General features: G+C 41.3%; 1 protein-coding gene across 1 annotated transcript in view; it reads left to right on the plus strand.

Annotated features, from left to right (window-relative positions):
• The first annotated feature begins 15,370 nt into the window (after positions 1-15,370).
• Positions 15,371-21,506, plus strand: part of musk (muscle, skeletal, receptor tyrosine kinase) — a 31,140-nt gene continuing 25,004 nt past the window's right edge. The window contains exon 1 of the mRNA XM_084401444.1: positions 15,371-15,571. Coding sequence (XP_084257570.1) covers positions 15,499-15,571 — 73 coding nt within the window. The 5' untranslated portion in view covers positions 15,371-15,498. The remainder of the gene's footprint in view (positions 15,572-21,506) is intronic.

Below are 21,506 nucleotides of genomic sequence, written 5' to 3' on the forward strand. Positions count from 1 at the left end.
ATAGGTTTGAATTTGTCGGCGGAACAGGAAGTTTTTGATTTGTTAGTGACGCAGTGGCCTTAGATGTTAATAGTGGGATGTTTCTTAGTTCTAATTTCATTTACCTTTAAGATTTGTGTGCAGGGTGTGAGATTTATGGGAAATTAATTTAATGAAGAGGTCTGGAAATCTACTGCACACTTTCTTTTGATAAATTTGTTTTTGATTAATATAGTCTTTCAACATTTTTCACAAAGTTACATATTTGATAGGGTTATCATAATAGTAACATTTCCTCAGTCAATAATAATACCAGAGAAATATATTTGTAAAACACACAAAAGTTTGCGTTTGGTAAGTTTCTTTAATGTTTTTGAAAAATGTTTCTTATGCTTATTAAGGCATCATTTATTTGATCAAGCAGTGAAAACAGTAATATTGTGAAATAGTAATATTTAAATGTTTAAATGTTTTCTATTTGAATAGATTTTACAATTATTCCTGTGGAACAAAAAAAGCAACATAAAAAAAAAGAAATCATTAAAAAATGTAATAAAAGTTATGCAGGGAGACATAATTAGAAATAATAATAGAAAAGTCAAATGAAATAACTTCAATTAAGGTCAAACTTTTAATTGGTAACACTTTAGAATCAATTTTGTTAACATAAATAATTAATTAATTAAATATAATATTTAAAAATGTTCATAGTTATGTTAGTTCACAGTAGCTACATTAACTAATGTTAACAGATACAACCTTTGATTTTAAAATACATAAGTAAATGTTGAGATTAACTAAGATTAATGTAGAAGTACAGTTCATTATTAGTTCATGTTAACAAATGGAACCTTATTGTAATGTTACAGTTTTATTAGATTTGTGCTATGGTATTAAATAGTAAATATAACTTCAAATCATATCTTTCAAGTCATGATATAATACAACCCAATGATATCTTGTATTTTAGACTAACTTCCATACAATCTTTACATTTAAATTAATCTTGACCTTACAATTTCTTTTGCCCTTTTGTAAAACTTAACCACCCTCTTACAAGTGAGTGTGTGTGTGTGTGTGTTTGCAACTAAAGTGTTAAGTTCTGATGTATAAAACAAAAAGACACTCCCAAAAGCTGCAATATTCAGAAAGAATGACAAAACACAATTGCACTTTGACCCTCAACCTTTGTCCAGCCTTTTAAAGACCCATCAACAACTCCACACTCTTTCAAAATATTGCGCAGAGGTTCGCAATATACCATGTTTTGAAATCTCTTTTTTCACATACTCACTATGATTTAGCCATCCATTTTAATAATTAGAAAGTTGCTACATTACATCACATTTAAACTGCAGTTGCTTCACACACACACACACACACACACACACACACACACACACACACACACACACACACACACACACACACACACACACACACACACACACACACACACACACACACACACAAAGCTGCTAAAATTTACAAAGTAAAAACAGCTGTTCAACTGGTTTAACTTCATATTAGCCCACATTACAGATTGGGATCCCTTTTGAAATCTATGAGTTTGCTAAATAGGAATGTGCCGTTACTGAAATCTATTCTCTAACTGTACAAGAGATGGCAGTATAACTTAAGTGACACAAAGACCTACAAGGAAACTATAAGGCGCTGTGTTGGAGTTTTTGTATTTACATACTATTTTCAGCCTTTCAGTGATTTACAGCTGGATAGATAGATAGGCCTTAGTGGATTTGGACCTTTTGAAAGGTACGTTTGGAGTCAGACTGCGGTCTAGTTCTGTCTCACTCATATTGTGTTGCAGAATGCTTGTTGCGTGATCATTGTAATGTCAAAATGTCTGCCAAAACTCTGGGTGACTGTTAGGGTTACGAAAGGAACATCTGAGGAATCGCAGCTGTCTTCAGCCTCCAAATGATGTTAACTTTGCTGTTACAATAGACTCCATTTCATGAACCTCAGTACATACACTTCTGTTCCAAAGATTGGGCTCATAAAGCTTTTTCTTAAATTAATACTTTTATTAAACAAAGATGCAACTCATCAAAAATGATTTCCACCAAAATATGAAGCAGCTCAACTGTTTTCAACATAGATAATAATCAGACATATTTCTTGAGCATCAAATCATCATATTAGAATGATTTCTGGATCATGTGACACTGAAGACTGGAGTAATGATGCTGAACATTCAAAGCTGAATTTTGTTTCATCACAGGAATAAATTACATTTTATTTACATTTATATTACAATATAAAACTGTTTGTTTACATTGTATTTTTCACAATATTACTGTATTTGTGATCAAACAAATGCAGAAATAGTGCAAATTCTTCCTTTTTAATTTTATGTATTTTTGTTTGATTGTTTAACATTTTGTAGAATCCCAATAATTTTTTTATTTGTGGGTTTATTTGAAAAAATCTCAAATGTTCAGACTTTTGAAGTCTGAGACAACACTGATATCAACAATGACAACACTGGTATATTCACTGCCCTGCAAAAATTGCTGTCTGGATTCGATCAGTTCATTATTGAAGTGATTATTATGTTTCTAGCATGTTATGTGTTTGGCAACAGTTCTTCTAACCCTAATTGATGGAGTGTGTAGCATGGAGACACATCATGGTCTTATTCCATGATGACAATGTCAAGATTCATCAGGTTTAAACTGTGAAAGAATGCTTTGAAGGGAGCATGAAGAATCATTTTCACACATGAATCGGCACCTCTGAGTCATCACCTCTCACAGTTTAAAATCTTTGGGATGTGCTGGAGGAGACTTTACAGAGTGCTGGACTCTTGCACTGTCAATACAAGATCTTGACCAAAAATGTATACACCTCTTGATGGAAATAAATGTTGTGATATTATTTTCATCAAGAGTGCTGCTTGTTGGCTGCACATCTATGATGAGAATCTCCTGTTCCACCAAATCCCAAAACTGCTCTATTGGATTTCAGAGTTTGTTATGTGTTCAGATTCAGAGATGCTCTTCTGCAGACCTCGGTTGTAACGAGTTACATTAACATTTAATCATTTAGCAGATGCTTTTATCCAAAGCGACTTACAAATGATGAGAACAATAGAAGCAATCAGACCAGTAAGAGGACAACAGTATACAAGTGCTTTAACAAGTCTCAGTTAGTCTAAAGGTCCTTGCACACTGAGTCCGAAATTTTCGCATGCGTTTTTTCGTATTCTTGAAAATTCGTGATTCGGTGGCTCTAAATTGTCAAAACACCATTCAAAATGCTTGCTATGGATGCGAAAAACGCAGAAAATCGAACCTGATCTGAATTTTTTTTTGACGGACGAAAGTTTCGGAGGCAGTGTGCAAGCGTGATTGACATAACGTGAGGTCGTATTTATTTTTTAACGTGCAAAAATTTCGGACGCGAATTTCGGACTCAGTGTGCAAGGGCCTTAACACAGTACACATAGCAAGGTTTATTTTTATTTTTTTATCATAAAAACAAAACATATAGAATAGTATAGAATAGAATAGAAAAGGTAAGACTTTTTGAAAATGGCTTTTTCTAGCAGCCTGATGTGTCTTTAGACATTTTTTGAAAATGGCTAAAGACTCAGCTGCTCGAATTTAGATAGGCAGGTCTTTCCACCAGCTGGGAACAGTCCAGGAAAAGGTCTGTGAGAGTGATTTTGTGCCTCTTTGGGATGGCACCACGAGGCGTCGTTCACTTGCAGAACGCAAGCTTCTGGAGGGCGCATACGTCTGACCTAGCGAGTTTAGGTATATTGGTGGAGAGCCAGTGGTTGTCTTGTAGGCAAACATCAGTGCCTTGAATTTGATGCGAGCAGCTATTGGCAGCCAGTGCAAACTGATGAAGAGAGGTGTGACATGGGCCTTCTTCGGCTCATTGAAGACCACCCTCGCTGCTGCATTCTAAATCAATTGCAAAGGCTTGACAGTGCATGCTGGAAGGCCCGCTAAGAGAGCATTACAATAGTCCAGTCTGGAGAGAACAAGCGCTTGGACAAGGAGTTGTGTGGCCTGCTCTGATAGGAAGGGTCTGATCTTCCTGATGTTGTATAAGGCAAATCTGCAGGACCGGGAGATTGTAGTAATATGGTCTGTGAAGCTTAACTGAGCATCAATCACAACTCCAAGATTCCTGGCTGACCTGGAAGTAGTTATGGTTGACGAACCTAGTTGAATGGAGAAGTTGTGCTGAAGTGTTGGGTTGGCTGAGAATACAAACAGCTCTGTCTTAGCAAGGTTGAGTTGAAGATGATGGTCCTTCATCCAGCAAGAAATGTCTGTCAGGCAGGCTGAGATGCAAGCAGCTGCCGTCGGATCATCCAGCTGGAATGAGAGGTAGAATTATCTCTAGAGGTAGTGTCATCAGCATAGCAGTGATAGGAAAAGCCATGTTTCTGAATGACAGATCCTATAGTGATGACATGTAGATGGAGAAGAGAGGTGGTTCAAGCACTGATCCCTGATGAACCCCAGTAGCAAGAAGTTGTAGTTGACTTAGAGACCTCGCCCCTCCAAGACACACTGAAGGACCTACCTGAGAGGTAAGATTTGAACCACTGAAGTGCAGTTCATGAGACACCCATCTTCATGAGGGTTGACAGGAGTATCTGGTGGTTGACTGTGTCAAAAGCAGCAGACAAATCCAGCAGGATGAGTACAGAGGATTTGGAAGCTGCTCTTGCCAATCTCAGTGCTTCAGTAACCGAGAGCAGGGCAGTCTCAGTTGAGGAGCCGCTTTTGAAGCCAGATTAGTTGTTGTCCAGGAGGTTGCTGTGCGAGAAACATGGAGAGTTGGTTAAACGCAACTCACTCAAGTGTCTTTGCAATGAATGGAAGAAGAGATATCGGTCTGTAGTTTTCCAAAAGTGCTGGATTTAGAGTGGGTTTCTTAAGCAGTGGGGTTACCTGAGCTTGATTAAATGTTGTGTGAAGAGAGGTGTTGATGATGTGAGTAAGTGCAGGTATAACTGAAGAAGAAATGGCCTGAAGGAGGTGAGTGGGGATAGGATCAAGCGGACAGGTAGTAGGATGATTGGAAGGATAAGTTTGGACATTTCTGCCTCCGAGAGTGGAGAGAGGGAGGAGAGAGAGAGAGTGTGTATTTGTTTTGATGTGTTTGTCAGTTTGTGGTGTGGAGAGTTGGCCACTGATGGTTGTTGTTTTGTTTATGAAGAATGTTGCAAAGTCTTCAGCCGTTTTGACTGGGATAGAAAACCAGCCAAAAGTGAGGTGAAGGGGTGGTGGAGGGATGCTGTGAAACTGTCATAGGACAGAGGTGAAGGAAGACTATATTTATATTGGCTTCCTCTTGTGCTGATTGGTTGATTACCTGAACGTGCTCCTCCCGAACTTTGTTGCATAAAACTTAATTTCACGAGTTCACACATAAATGAAATCAGATATAGTAATTTATGCGTATTTGGCGTGATCCGGGATAGGGGTCCGAGCTCCTAATTTGGCCCGAACCCAGAGTACTCCCCAAAAAAAGCCATGTAAGCGCAGGACAGCAATTTTAAAATGATGTGAAATTAACCCCCCAAAAAAGTGAAGGGTACGAGAAGGTATTTGCAAAACCACACTTAACCTTTCGACCGGGAGGGCTCTCGCAGGGATCGGACGGGTAAGCCCCGCCAACACTTGAACTGTGAGCTCTTGAGTACTACGGAGTCGAACGGAGGGCACCCACTGTATTTGGTCGGGAGGGCTCGACCAGCGCCTCGAAGGGTGCTGGGACACGGGAATAGACCCCTCTCTGTCCAACGAACAGGGAGCCCACATGGCGACACAAACGCGGTTGTCCGACCAGGGGCGGACTTTACCATTAGGCAAAGGTCGGCAATTGCCTTGGGCCCCGAGCTACCTTGGGGCCCCCAAAATGCCCTATTAAATGCTTAATAAAAATAAAAATAAAAAAAATTATATATTTCTAAAACACCATTTGCGAAAAATGTTATCAAAGCATTAGTGTCGCAGGAGGGGGCCCCCCGCCTCACTACATTGGACTATTCCATTATCTCACTTACTGCGCATCTGCGAAAGTGACAAGGCTGTGCCAAAAAACTGACGGAGAAAAAGAAGTGAGTGACAGAGTAAAAATGATGCGAAGCTAGCTACCCAAGCGGTGCTGAAAAAAGGAGGAAGCGGGAGGAAAGCAAAAAGTCTGTAAAGGTGCGCGGCGCAAAAGATAAACAACACGCAGTAACAGGAGGACTGGGAAATACATAAACAGAGCAAGACGAGTCTAAACGCGAAAATGTAAAGTTTCGAAGTTACCCAAGCGGCTCAAATAAAAGAAATAAGTGAAAAGACGCTGATAAGTATTTGGGAACGCTGCCAAAGATGACAAACTTTTTTACGGCTACTGTTAGATACAGATCAGGAACAACAACGTCCAACCCCGCGTCCAACGCACAGAAAAATCGTGCAGAGGACACGGAGATCGACAGACAAAACTGAGCAGTTTAACGTTACTTATGAATCATGATATTGAAAAAAATCTCAGCTCTCTCAGATTCTGTCAATTCTATTACGAAATTCAAACAATAAATACCGTTTTGTCGTTTTAATGTGACATTCCTATAGCGATACAGTAAAGATACAGTATAACTTACCGAAATGTATATTCCTCATTCATAATATCGATCAATAAGTGTTTTTTAACCGCGGAAAGAGGTAAAACAGCTGGAGAACAATCGTCACATAACATTTACCTCAGGAAAGCCATTTAATTGGCTAGAAAAAAAAAGAGTAGAGAGTATTTGGCTAAATATGTGTACTATATTACTTATTTTAACCTTAAATTATACCATCTGATAGGGCTATTTTTCTTGAGAAAAAGTAATGCATATCTTGTGAAACTTTACCTAATATTTATCCAAATGAGTCAATATTGAATCAAATCACAAGAATTGAATCGAAATGGTGAAATTTGTCAAGCAAAAAAAAAAAAAGAAAGAAAAAAAAAAGAAAAGAAAACATAGCTTACCAGAAATTGTACCATGTAAACATTGTAACATGTTTCTGTTTAGGAGTAAAGAAGTGTAGCCTATGCAGGGTTTAAAGGGGATGTTTTTTTTCTCCTCTCTAACCTTTACTTCCCCGTAGATTAGCTTTACCTGCCTATCCACCATTCAGTCGGTAGGCCTACATATTTTTTCGTTCTCTTTTAAAGATTGGATGTGGAGGGGCCCATAGCCTACCTTCGCTTTGGGCCCCCGATTTGCTAAATCCGCCACTGTGTCCGACGATGACTAAGTCAGGCAGGCTCTCAATGCTATTCGAACGGGAGGGCTCAACCGGTGCTTCGGAAGGGGGACTGAGCCCGGCCCATGAATGGGGAGCCCTCACTGCGTGTGAACAGGGGAGTCTGCAAATGTTTGTAAAAATACACTGAAGCGAATTACACATTTTTGTTATAGCAGGCGTGAATACGGTGAGCAAAAATGGGTTTGACTTTTATTTTTATTTTTTAATGAATGAATGGTCCGTAGGTAATGGGAATGAACAATTTAATTAGTTAGGGCTTGGTGTCTGGATCTGATGTAGGTTTTGAAGGCTTCTGATGACCAACGACCAAGGGTTTGAATTTGTTGTTGTGAAAGACCTTTTTGGGCGACTGTGGTTGCTGCTCCTATACGAAAAGAATGACTTTAAAATTGATTTGCTGCGATACCGGACTGGATGAGAACTACATTAAGTTGTTTTTGGAACCAGAATCTTGTGGCTGGATGATTGTAGTCGTCTGCGAAGAGTGGATCGAGTGGGGATTTGAACATGGAACGTCTATACTGCAGGTAATTTATGAGAGAATGATACGGTTGAATGGGAGTTGGCAGATTGAAAATGTAAACGAAGTGACCTTTTTTAGCTCATCCAGTTTTACTTTGTTTAATGAAGAGAGATATGGTTTCGTTATCTACGATCTGTAAATCTGAAATTGTAGGGTGGATATTTGTGTCGAAGAAAGCCAGGATGAACATTGCTGTGCAGGCGGTGTAGGTGGAATGGTATGTGAGACGGAATGTTGAAATACATTTGATGAGTATGTCAATTGTAATAGGTTGTCTGGTATCTGGGCGGGTGGGATGGGATCTTTTAATTCCTTTCATGAGAAGTGAAGTTTGAGAGTTATTTATGGCGGGGGCAGGCTTACTGTAGGCTAATTTATGGAAACATTATATGCCGCTTAGATAGCTTTTTATGGACCACCTTACTCTGTTAAGGTGAGATATGACACCAACCAGCATCCTTGGTAAAATCCCCCAAAGCCAATTGAGGGTCTGCGTCAGTGAACAGTTTAATATCAAGGGGGAGAGAGATGTTGTTGTCATAGAAAAAAGTTAAGCCATTCCACTGGTTAAGGAAAGTTATCCATAAGCTTAACTCGTTTTTGCACTCACAAGATAAAATAAATTGGTCTTCCAGCACGTGAACGGATAACGCGAGGGCGAGGAGATGCGCGATGAAAGGGCGGCCTTACGGAATTATGCGCATAGCATAGTTTAGGTGGCCAAGCAGTGAGAGGAGTTCACTTTTGGAACAATTTGGGCAGTCTATGGGTACATTTACACAATAACGATATGCTTAAAACTGAGAAGTTTTTCCTTTGAGTTATAGACTGAACATGTAATATGCATGTGCATGATGTCATCGTCTTCACAGATTCACGTTTTTATTGTTTACACAGAAACTGTTTTCAAAAACTTGCACTTTGAAACCCGTTCCCTTTCAAGGGAACTCGCGCTGCGTCGAAATGACGCTAGGGGAACGCTTTGCGTGGTGATGTATTGAAGCACATGTAAAATCAGTCCAATGGTGTGAAGGGACGTCAGAGGCGGGTGACGTCATGAACCAGGAAACTATAAAAACCCTGCCCAAACAAAAGAGCGACAGCTTCTGTGTCTTCACAAGCGCTCTGTGTGAAAACTGTATCTTTCTATTTGGTGTTGTTTGTCACATATATAAAGTATGGCGAGTCAAAATAAGCAGCAGTTCAGATTGTGCAATTCGATCTGCCTGCGCTATTTAACGGGTGGGGACACACACGTTCTGTGTGTTGCATGTTTGGGAGAGGAGCATGCACAGTCAGCGCTCGAGGGCGCTGGCTGTGAGCACTGTGATGTGCTTCCCTTGCGGACGCTCCGATCCCGCCTGGCGTTCTTTCGCGAGGACGCCCAGGCTCGCGTTCCCCAGGGCTCTGGTCCCGCTGCTGCCGAGGCACAGCGGCGATCGCAGACCTGGGGTTCGCAAATGGATCTGTCAGCGGGGTTTGAGACGGGCCCAGCCTTATATCAGCCCTCACCTGACAGATCCAGTGCCTTCTGTCAGGGTGTGGAAGCACGCGCTGCGGTTCCTTCCGCCCTGATTGAAGGACCAACACTACAGCTATCCAGTTCCGAGGAACTGGATGTTGTTAGCGTTGAGGCACGTGATACTGAGGACTCGCCACCTCAGTCTCACGCGTTTGAGGAGCTCGTTGAGGTGATGACGAGAGCGGTCGAGAAATTAAATATTGATTGGCCGGCAGATAAGCAGGACGTTTGTTCTAAAAGCAAGTTAGACGAACGCTTCCTGCCCTCTCGCGCACAAACTCAACGCCGGGGGCTTCCGTTTTTCCCCGATCTCGTGGGGAAAACCAGTGTCATATAGAGTATACAACACACAAACATCACATTATTCCTCTATTATGAACTACAAAGAACATGGTTATGGGGAAATGCCGAAGGTGGAAGAGACGCTCGCGAACTATCTCTCCCCTGAGTCAGCTTCCTCCATGAAGTCCCCATTATTACCCACTAAACCTGTGAGAACTACATCAGCTTTAGTGGGAAAAGCTTATTCAGCGGCTGGTCAGGCTGCAGCCTTTCTCCACACAATGTCTCTTATGCAGGCTTACCAGGCTGAATTATTAGGAGAGCTCGGTGAGGGCGGGGTATTGGCCCGAACGCAGTTTGCGAACTGCGTCAGGCTACAGATTTGTCTCTCAGGGCTGCCAAGGAGACGGCAAAATCCATCGGCCGTTCTATGGCAGCCCTGGTGGCCACTGAGAGACATCTCTGGCTTAATTTAAGCAATATAAAAGAAAAGGATAAAAACTTTTTAATGGATTCGCCTCTGTCTACTTCTGGCCTCTTCGGCGACGCTGTTACTTCAGTTGTGGAGAGGTTTCAGGAGTCTTCCAAACAGGCAGCTGCCTTCCAAAAACTCCTTCCGCGCCGTACTCATGCCTCTGGGGCTGCTGAGCGGGAGCAGCCCCAGTCATCAAAAGCCAGCTCCTCACACCGTGCCTCACAGAAACAGAGCATGGCTTCCCACGCTCCCCCACAAAAAGACTGGGGACACGGGAAGCGTGCTCAACCGCAGCCTTCAAGGGTTAAGACGGATCTGAGGACCGTCATTATCTCCAAGAAGGCTGCGGGAAAAAGGTCCTGACGTCCGAGGGCGCAGGCCATCGAGGGCAGTCCCCCCCCGAAGCAGAGCGGTTAACACCTCATTACACGGTGCCCGTCTCCCTTCGGTGCCCTCAGGGGACCGTTATGCTAACCCTGCCACCTCGTGTGCTTCAGGGCGCAGCGGTCTCCAGCGAGCACATATCTCAGGGTCCACCCGGAAACGTAGTGGTCCTGGGATGCCCGCCCCCTCCCAGGAGGGTCCCAGAGCAGTCAGTTCAGTCGTTCCCTGCCGGTGCGCCGTTACAGGGCGAGCGGCTGATTGCTCAACAACAACTAAATCCAGAAGCCAGTCTCGAGAGGCTGGTACCTCTAGTAGAATTTTTGACAGCGTGGAAGCTACTGCCAAATATTTCTCGTTGAGTCCTGCAGACCATAGAAAAGGGCTATCAAATACAGTTCGGGTCTCGCCCGCCCAGGTTTATGGGGGTCCTGTCTACTGTGGTGGGCCCCGAGCAGGTTCTGGTAATGGAACAAGAAGTGAAAACCCTGTTGGAGAAAGGGACCATAGAACATGTACCTCCCTCCAGCAGTGACACCGGGTTTTACAGTCAGTATTTCATCGTTCCAAAGAAGGATGGTGGGCTGCGTCCCATTTTGGATCTGAGAGTTCTGAACAAAACTGTCATGCAACTAAAGTTCAAAATGTTGACACTGAGACAAATCGTGCCACAGATCAGGTCCGAGGACTGGTTTGTCACGATAGACCTCAAGGACGCGTATTTCCACATTTCCATCCTTCCATATCACAGGAAGTTCCTGAGGTTTGCTTTCGGGGGAAAAGCTTATCAGTATCGGGTTCTACCATTCGGCCTAGCATTATCACCCCGCACTTTCACAAAATGCGTAGATGCAGCCCTGGCACCTCTGCGTCTCCAGGGTATACGCATCCTGAATTACATTGACGATTGGCTGATTCTAGCCCAGTCGCATCAGTTGGCGGTTCAGCATCGAGATGTCGTCCTTGCCCACATGAGAGAGTTGGGGTTACGGCTAAACGCCAAGAAGAGTGTGCTTTCTCCACTACAGAGGACCACTTATTTAGGCGTGGTGTGGGACTCATTGTTGATGCAGGCATGTCTGTCACCTGCACGCATAGAGTCTATCCTGTCAGCTGTGAAAAGAGTAAAGCTAGGCCAGTCACTCACTGTCAAACAGTTCCAGAGGCTGTTAGGTCTGATGGCAGCAGCGTCCAACGTTATACCTTTTGGCCTGCTGCACATGAGACCTTTGCAGTGGTGGCTCAGGACCACAGGGTTTTCCCAGAGGGGCAATCCCTTCCGCTTGATCAGGGTTACGCGGCGATGCCTACGTACCCTGGATATGTGGAAGAAACCGTGGTTCCTGTCCCAGGGCCCCGTGCTGGGAGCTTCTTGTCGTTGCAGGATGCTAACGACAGATGCCTCCCTCACGGGCTGGGGAGCGAACCTGGAAGGACGCTCAACTCGGGGTCTATGGGGGGACCAGCACCTCTCCTGGCACATCAATCTAAGTTTTTCTTGCTCTCAAGTATTTTCTTCCAGACCTCAGGGGCCACCATGTGTTGGTTCGTTCAGACAATACGTCGGTGGTCGCCTATATAAATCATCAGGGGGGTTTGCGTTCGCGCCCGTTATGCAAACTGGCGCACCGAATCCTCCTGTGGGCCCAGGGGAAGCTGTTGTCACTCAGGGCAGCTTACATCCCGGGGGCCCAAAATGTAGGAGCAGACATCCTGTCGAGACAGGGGCCGAGGCCCGGGGAATGGAGGCTCCACCCCGAGGTGGTGGAGCAGTTATGGAGGACGTTCGGCCAGGCACAAGTGGATCTGTTTGCGTCTCGAGAGACGTCTCACTGTCCACTCTGGTTCTCCCTCACGTATCCAGCTCCTCTCGGACTGGATGCCATGGTACAAACGTGGCCGAGGCTTCGCTTGTATGCTTTTCCCCCAATCGCTCTGATCCCGGGAGTTCTGGAGAGAGTTCGCAGGGACCATGTACGCCTACTTCTTATAGCCCTGCGGTGGCCGGGCAGAGTTTGGTTCCCCGATCTTGTGTCTCTCCTCGACGGGCCTCCTCTGGAGTTACCCGTCAGGAGGGACCTTTTGTCCCAGGCAGGGGGCTCTATATTTCACCCCCGACCAGAACTGTGGAACCTGTGGGCTTGGCCTCTGAGGGGGCACAGCTCATAGGGTCAGGTCTCTCAACCGAGGTTGTGGAGACCATTCTTCAATCCAGAGCTCCCTCCACGAGGAAACTTTATGCCCTGAAGTGGAGAGTTTTCACTTCATGGTGTAGTGACCGTCATCTGGACCCAGTTAACTGCCCAGTTGGTACAGTGCTGGAGTTCCTGCAGGAGCGGTTCACTGCAGGTCTAACCCCGTCCACTTTAAAGGTTTATGTTGCAGGAGTGCCCCTTCAGGACATTTGTGATGCGGCGGGTTGGTCCTCACCGCATACTTTTGTCAGGTTTTACTCCCTGGACCTGGACTCCACCCCGGGGTCTCGGGTACTTTCGTCCTAGTGCTGCTTTTAGGATTTCACACAGGACAGTCACTTCTCGCTATGGTGGCGTTGGTATAGACATTCCCCTAGCGTCAATTCGACGCAGCGCGAGTTCCCTTGAAAGGGAACGCCTCGGTTACGACTGTAACTTCGGTTCCCTGAAGAGGGAACGAGCGCTGCGTCACCTGCCATATCTCCTACGTGCCTGTAAGCTCTTGCTCAGACCTTATGAAGCTGTCGCTCTTTTGTTTGGGCAGGGTTTTTATAGTTTCCTGGTTCATGACGTCATCCGCCTCTGACGTCCCTTCACACCATTGGACTGATTTTACATGTGCTTCAATACATCATAACGCAAAGCGTTCCCCTAGCGTCAATTCGACGCAGCGCTCATTCCCTCTTCAGGGAACCGAGGTTACAGTCGTAACCGAGGCGTTTTCAAAACTTTGCGTTTTCAGGCACCCAAAACGCCATTGTAATGTAAACGAACGGCCAAAACACATACAAAGTTTTACGTTTTTAGTTGAAAACGGTGTCGTGCAAACAGCCCCTATGAGACTGGATGCAATCAAAATTATTCTAAACTTGATGGATGTGGTTGGACCCATTGTTTTCTCCTGAACTATCGGGATCCCTAAGCTCTGCGAAAACCTTTTGCACCGTGAGGAGGGATGCTGCAAGGATGGCATTGTCTGGTGAAATGATTAAGAAATCATAGAGCAAATGAAGAAGGTAAGGAATTGTGTAATTATTGGATAGAATCCAACATATGGCTAAGTACAACTTTTTGCACCAGCTCACGCCAAATAAATGGCATGAATCTGGGTGGATTGGCATTACTTTGAAAGCCGAAGTGATGTCCACTTTTGCCAACCACGCACCGTGGCCAGCGATATTGATCATTGTAATGGCTTGTTTCATATCATGGTAATGAAGAGAATATTCTTCGAGTGGTATAAGACTATTGATGCTTGGAAATGGGGAGTTGTGAGGGGCTGAGAGATCAATTATCATGCACTTTTCCCCTGAATATTTTCTGGTAGCCACGCCAATGGGGCTAATACGAAAATTTTCAAACGGGGGTGTTTCGAAGGGACCGATCATCAAACCTGATTCGATTTCTTTTCTGATCAGTTCGTCTACTACTTCAGGCTCTGTTAGAGAAGATTGACGATTATTGCAGATGATGTTCTGAGTGGGCTGACATTCTACGCCAGGTTTAAAACCGTGTTTGAGACCAGACAGCAGATAATTAGTAAAGTTAACATCGGGGTGATGAGATAATCTGTCAGCTAGATGAAAAAAATTCACAGGAGTCGAGATAATGTTTTTTTGCACTTTTATTTACATACTTCTGTACTGGACATCTGCAAATTGTTGAACAGGTTTACCTAATAAAGTGGCAAGTGTGTGTGTTAGTGTATTAGAGAGAGAGAGAGAGAGAGAGAGAGTAAGACACAATCCATGCAAACTAAAAGGTGATAACTACTGAAACTAGTAGAAATAATGTGCCTGAAGAAAAAGTGGTGTAATTTCTCTTCATTTTGGCAGAACCGACTGAATTAAGACAGACTCAGTGACGCATGTACTTTCAGGATATTCTAAGTTCTATGCATAAAAAACCTGTCAAAACAAACACCACTTCAGAAGTGATAATTGGCAGATGGCATATAGTGGGTTGTACGCTCTCAGAATAATATTTTCTAATCCATATAACCATAAAAGGCAAAAGTGCAGAGGATGGGGACATAAACAGTCACTTTGGGAAATTTCACTCTCCAGCTTAAAATAAATCAGTACATACGGGCCAGTGAGCAACAGGTGGGTCCTTCCATACAAAGGCGACTTGAATGCAAAGGCTGTGTCTGTCATGCTATTGCTATGAGTGAGGGAGGGCAGGCGTGCGTTTCTGAGTGCCGTCCAAGTCACATAGAGAAACACATAACTTCTCACACTGACTTTCAATAAATATGATTTAGCAATATGATTCAGCAGTTAAAGTGGATTCATAACATGAGTCCAAAAGGAATTGTGTGAAATTTGCAAATACCACTAAAACAAGTCTACTAAATAAACCTCTAAAGTGAAGTGAGACATTTATTTTTTTATATTGAGTTATTTATTATGCAGTGTAGATTATATGAATGTGCATTAGCACATAGTGATATTAGCACAGACACTGTGATAGGGATATATTTCCTACAATTACATTCATGCCGTGAATTGTTCATGCTAAATCATATGAGCTCTGAATTTTGGCAGTACAAACATACAAACTACATGTTCCCCTTATATAAAAATGGCATTATTGGTATTTTCTGGGCACTTTCTGTACCTCATCCCCCTCATATCACTGTAAGCATATCCAGCAGCTGGTCCTGTCTATCTTCAGCTAACCGCACAAGCACAGTGACTCGAACAGATCGCAGGCCTGTCTGCAGCGCACACACACACACACATACATACTGTACTATCTGCAGGGACTTCATTTCACAGCTTTGATATGAGGCTGACATAAATGGATTTTAAAGCTGATTCGAAGCAGAACGTTCTAAGGTGAACATGAAGGTCCTCAAAAACATTCCACTGATACTTGTTCTGGCATATTTCAGCCTGAGTGAAGGGATCCAGAGAGGTGAGTCATGGCTTCTCATTGTGAAGAACTAACTTGTGTTGTGTAAGCATTGACCACATGGTGAACTAAGGCGGTTTGTTGATTATTGAGAAATTAGGATTAAATATCTGTTGAAGTGTGGGCACACTAAATGTGAAAATACTCTTTGGAATGCTCTTCTCAAATCAAGCGGAATTTATTATGTAAACAGTTTATTGTCACACTAAATTAGGTATTTGTCACAACAGAACCACAATAGAATGATTAAATAGCTTATTATTAGGGGGTGTTATTTTTTTTTTTTTGACACAATGACACAATTCAGCCAAATACACTGTAAAAATAGATGATCAGTACGTTATTACAACATGTTTTTACTTTGCTTTAAATAAGTTAAGCAATTTTAAACTTTTTTTTAATAAGTTATACAAGATTCAACTCATTCAACTCAAGATTCAAGTCAGTTTAATGTAATTTAAGTTGAAATGACTTAAACATCTAAGTTGATTGTAGTTAAAAATTTAAGGAAGCATCTTTTTGTTTAAAGTGTGTGAAATGCACATAAACATAGAAAGCACTACATGAGATATTCAATGCATGGCAATATTTACAGTAATGGATGAAGTGTCAAAAGTTTGTTATGAAAGGAGCTGTTTTTGACTCAACCACTGTGCCTTAACATGTGCTGCTGTATTAATAATAGCCGTATCAATGGCCATTCATAACAAATACTTTGTGTCATCATAGATTAAAGCAGAGGACGAAAGCTTCCAGCATGTTCGTTCCACAATATACACACCAAACCCTGTTCAAGCGCTTCAAACCTTTCATTTTCAAATCAAGTCAAAGAAAACTTTCTCACATTTTTCTTTGCACCCACAATGAATAAACATTTATTCTAGTCTGGTTTTCCTGACCGTTTGAGAGAAGCCATTACATACAGAGCAGAATTGTAGATTCATTTTCAATGTTTTACAGCATCAATCTCAGAATCATTGACAGATGGGTGTAATTATCGATTTGTGTAATTATGATTTAAGTAGGGAGGTCACGTCAAGCCTGAGCTATAATTTGTGACATATGACTTTTGGTGAACCGTAAAGCATACGTGACCTCAGAGCTTTGACCCTCAATGTCTTCCAACTGGAAATGTTTATGATGATTTTGGATTCCAGATGGGGAAGATACACTGTACGCCCAAAGTTTTTTTCTTAAGATACATTCATGCGGTTACTAATCGGCATCTTAAAATAACTTATGAGGTCATAAGTAAGGCATATTGGTCTTGGACAGCATGCTAAAATCAATTGTTCTACTTAGAGCAAACACGGTGACACCTTGGAATGATTTGTTGGAAAATATTGATTGAGATTGTTTGAGTGTGGCATTGCTAGGTAATGTATTGGATGCATGTGGAATGCTATGCTTGCCAGATCTGGAATGTGTATTTCATATTGCCAGAAACACAGTGGTGGAAATTTTATTTTCTTCCAATCGAACATATAAAAGATGTAGCATACGATTGCTTAAAATTGACCAGAAATTACTTTCTAAACATATTTGGTTCTCAACAGATGGGTCATGAATAGGGATAAGAATCATATTTCATTAACTTTTTTTTGTACTTGAATAATTGATAAGTAAAAATACATAAAAAAATATATATACTACACAAAACCAGTGCTATTTTTTGTAACAATACCATTTATTGACAAAACTCTTTAATTAGTTGCTGGTCTGTTCTGAATGCAATTGATAAAATAAAAAATGTAACATTGAATTGGGCATAGTTGGATACATTGTCTAAAAAGGGTAGAAGAAAACATTCCTCATATCTTTTTGTTGTCGACGGCAAAAGTTGTATCTTATTTTTGGCACAAATTCATTTGTTCCTTGGTACATTGACATACATTCATCCTACCAAACCATGAACTATGAAATGTCAAAGGAAATAAGACCCAGCCTGCATTAATTGTAGGTTACATTCGGTAGCGTCGCCACTTAATGTCCACTTGGATCCTGGAACAAAATCAGCTGAGAACCACTGCCATAAATCACTCTCTCAATAGATGATGCCAAAATGCTATGCGATCAGATGGTTAGGTATAAATTTGATATTGACGTACACACTACCTCAAATTAAATTAATCAGATGAATAGCATCAGTAGCTGTTCCACACCTCATCTGGCTGTCAGTGTCCTGCGTAAGGAAAACCAATGTTCCTTCTCACCCTTTGCATACAGTACGTCTTTCTTGGGATCACACCAAATGTCATTCACACAGTAAGGTACCGGTGAAACTGGACAATGCTGATGTTCAACAATACTGGAAGCAGTAATAAAAACTGCAGCAAAAGTAACCAAGACTAACATTCATAGCACAAGAAATCCTTAATGAAGACCTTTTATGCACTTTCTCAAAGTATTGGTGTTTTTGGGCTCTAATAGAAAAGGTTTTCATGCTTGAATATTCAAAAAACACATTATTTTCCCCCACATTTGACATGGTTGCAGCACCTCTCTTCCCAGTCTGACTTTAACGCTCTGTGTTTCCCAATAGCAATTATGCTCCGTCGTTACCAACAGATTTGAACAGTTGTGACCATAGTTGGCTAACGGGGAAACACAGCCCTGTTTAGTTCCTGTCTCAATGAAGCCCCTCTTTCTGAAAAGTACAATGTGCTCTGATTGGTCGGCTGGACCAGTGTGTTGTGAGTTACTAACGCAACTCAGGCAGGCCTCGCCCCTTTATTTTGCATATGCCTTGGGCAGGAATTATTTAAATTAAGAATATTGTGACACGTTTGTTCCCGGAAGAAAACTCAAGACTACAATGGAGGCGTTTCAGGGAGTTCAGAAACACTGACACTGATATAGAGAATAACTCCCGCTGGAGGGACTTTGTGCTTTAAGACCTTTTTCATCCACAAACATCAACATTACACTAAAGAAATATGTATAAAATAGTTCATCTTCATAATAGTTCATCAAGACTTTCCCCGAACTAGTTATCGTTGAAGTAAAATTTGATTTTATAATGGCCTCCAAAAAGTATTTGGACACTTGAGGCAGCTAACTATTTGTCAGATAACAAATTATCAAAGTAGATGACATCCGCAAAAAAATGATGCTAGACCTTTTCTTAAATGGAAGAAAAAATAACAGTTCATTGAAGTAATTTGTTTACATCAAAATGGATAAGCAAAGAGTGAGGCTGTTACACAAAACCCTAAGCAGCATCTTAAGTTGCTAACAGGTCAGGGATGATGATGTCCTTGGATGCTCTTGCGAGGAACAGGTGATATATCCGCTGATTCACACTTGGGAAATTGGCAGGTTGTGTTCCTGCGGAGTGCTAATGCATCCCCGTGAGAAAACGCAGCCGACAGCAAACAAGGTTTGCATAGTCATGGTGTAAATGAATGAGGCTCCAGCTTCACCGCTATCACTCATCTGCATACAAGACAGAGAAGACCTTAAAAAGACAAGAACTGAATAGTTTGAAGCGACCTAAAGTGCTCAGCTGGTCTCCCGGAATGATTTTAGAGGAGTTTTATGCAGCTGACAGGAGAAATTAACGTGAGGCCAGCAGGCCGACAAGTTTAATCCTTGTTTTGCTAGTTAGCTATGCCCTGTTAGCCCCTGCTAAGATGACGTACCTACACCATCTGGTTCCCAAACACATCTTTCTCCACTGATGACAAATCAAGGAAATATGCCATGACAGTAACACAACTGTCCGATGGTCCACTTTAGATGTTCTATTAACTATAAGTAATTTTGCAACTATGCTATTATGTCAACTAGCAGTCATCAGCATATAAGTAAACTGTCTGCTTAGTATCTGTTAACACTTTATTTTGACGCTCCTCAACAGACATTATACTACTGACTATAAGTAACTTTGCAACTACATGTCAACTTATTCTACCAACCTGAAAATTAAAACCTAACCTTACAGTCTACCACGGTCTACTAATACTCTAATGAGAGTTAGGTGACATGTTGTTGCAAAGTTATTTACAATCAGTAGAATTGTCCAAAGTAGATCATCAAAATAAAGTGTAACCAACTAACATTAAATCCAAGAGAGTGAAAGAGCAAAACAGTGTTATTTTTAAAATATTAAAAATCATTATTTCAATCGTTAGTTATTAGATTAGAAACTAAAAATGTTGTTTTGGCAACTAACTAAAAAATAATTTTAAATTGAAAGAGTCTACTAAAATTACTCAAATTAATTTAACTAAAATAAAAATAGATATTTAAAAACAAGCAAAAATAAGTAAATAAAAATGACTTATAAAAAGTTACCTAAAAATGTGAAATGTTGTCTTGGCAATTATCTGAAATAAGTTAAAATTGAAGTACTACAATTACTAAAAACTAAATTACTAAAACTTAAACTAAATTTTAAATGAAAATAAAATATAAAAGCTAATTAAAATATTAATAAATACTATGACAGTATATAAATAATACTCCAATCAAAAAATTAACTCTCCCAGCTAATTAGGTGCTGAGACCTGTTTTTCTAGTCAGACAATACAAAAGGTCTGCACTAAATAATAATAAAAAAATTATTTATTGACTTAAAAGAGGAGATACAAAGACAAACATTTCGGCTGTTCTGCCTTCACAATTTACTCAGTGATTATATTAAGAGCATTAAAGATCATCAGGTGATAATCAAGTAGCTTAATTGATTGATTCACAGTTCAACTCCTCTGAAACAACAGATAAAGGCAATGGGAACAAAGACACGTCAAGCAATACATGCCGTTCATATTTACATTTAGCTGACGCTTTTATCCAAAGCGACTTACAATTGCTATATATGTCAGAGGTCGCACGCCTCTGGAGCAACTAGGGGTTAAGTGTCTTGCTCAGGGACACATTGGTGTCTCACAGTGGATTCGAACCCGGGTCTCTCACACCAAAGGCATGTGTCTTATCCATTGCACCACACCACCCACATATTGCACCCAAAGAGAGAAAGAGAGAGGGGAAGTTAGCACATTGTTCTCTCTCTAATAATATAACAAATCTGAAATTAGCACAAGCGTCATGTATGTGACATGTGGACCTGTGATAATTACATTAGTGAGCACAGTATAGCGCATCCATTTTGGTCCAGTTTCTGAATGTGAGAGGAGCTTATGACCTTGAAAAGGGAGATTTGGAAAACGAATACAGTTTTGTTTGTTGTTTTTTTCCCGGAAAATTCTGGCGGGTTAAGCTACTCCTATTTATCTTGTCGTATTTCCCATTGAAGAAACGAATCAAGTGCGATTGCAAAAGAAATGAGAAGACGAGAAGTTCCTGGAGTTGATGTGTCTTGACGTAACAGTGCCAGACTAAACAATAAAACTCCAGCTAAAACAATTATTACAAGACAGACAGGAAAGTACAATAAACTGACCACAGATTTTATAGTGCATGTTTAATGCTGTTTTAATGACTCTTAAAACTAATATGATGTAACATAAAGAGTAAACATTTCAGAACTAAAACTGTGATATCCAGAAGCATACATTTTAAGCTTACGTAAAATGGCTTTAACAAGAACAATAGTAAAGGGCTGATCTTGCTGTAATTAAAATTAGACTAAATATTACTTTGTGAACCTAAAATTCATGTAATACGTATACACAACCATTGGTTCTGTTCCAAAACCTGAGCTGTCTAGTTGCATAAATAGGCAGCATGAAATGAAACGGACCCTTATTAGTGACTTCATACTACCCTACATAGGCCACAACTCCACATGACAAACAAATAGCAGTTCTCATGAAGAGACTTGACACAACTCATTTCAACAGTCTGGTGTTAGTTAACATGTTACTAGGCTGAAAACGTAGTACTTGTGAACTTAAACATTCATAGCACACACATGTTAGTTTCTAATACTATTTAATTGTGTTCATATTTTACACATTAAATTCACTATGAGCAT

This window comes from Rutilus rutilus, assembly GCF_951802725.1.
Source record: "Rutilus rutilus genome assembly, chromosome: 25".
Classification (NCBI taxonomy): Eukaryota; Metazoa; Chordata; class Actinopteri; order Cypriniformes; family Leuciscidae; genus Rutilus; species Rutilus rutilus.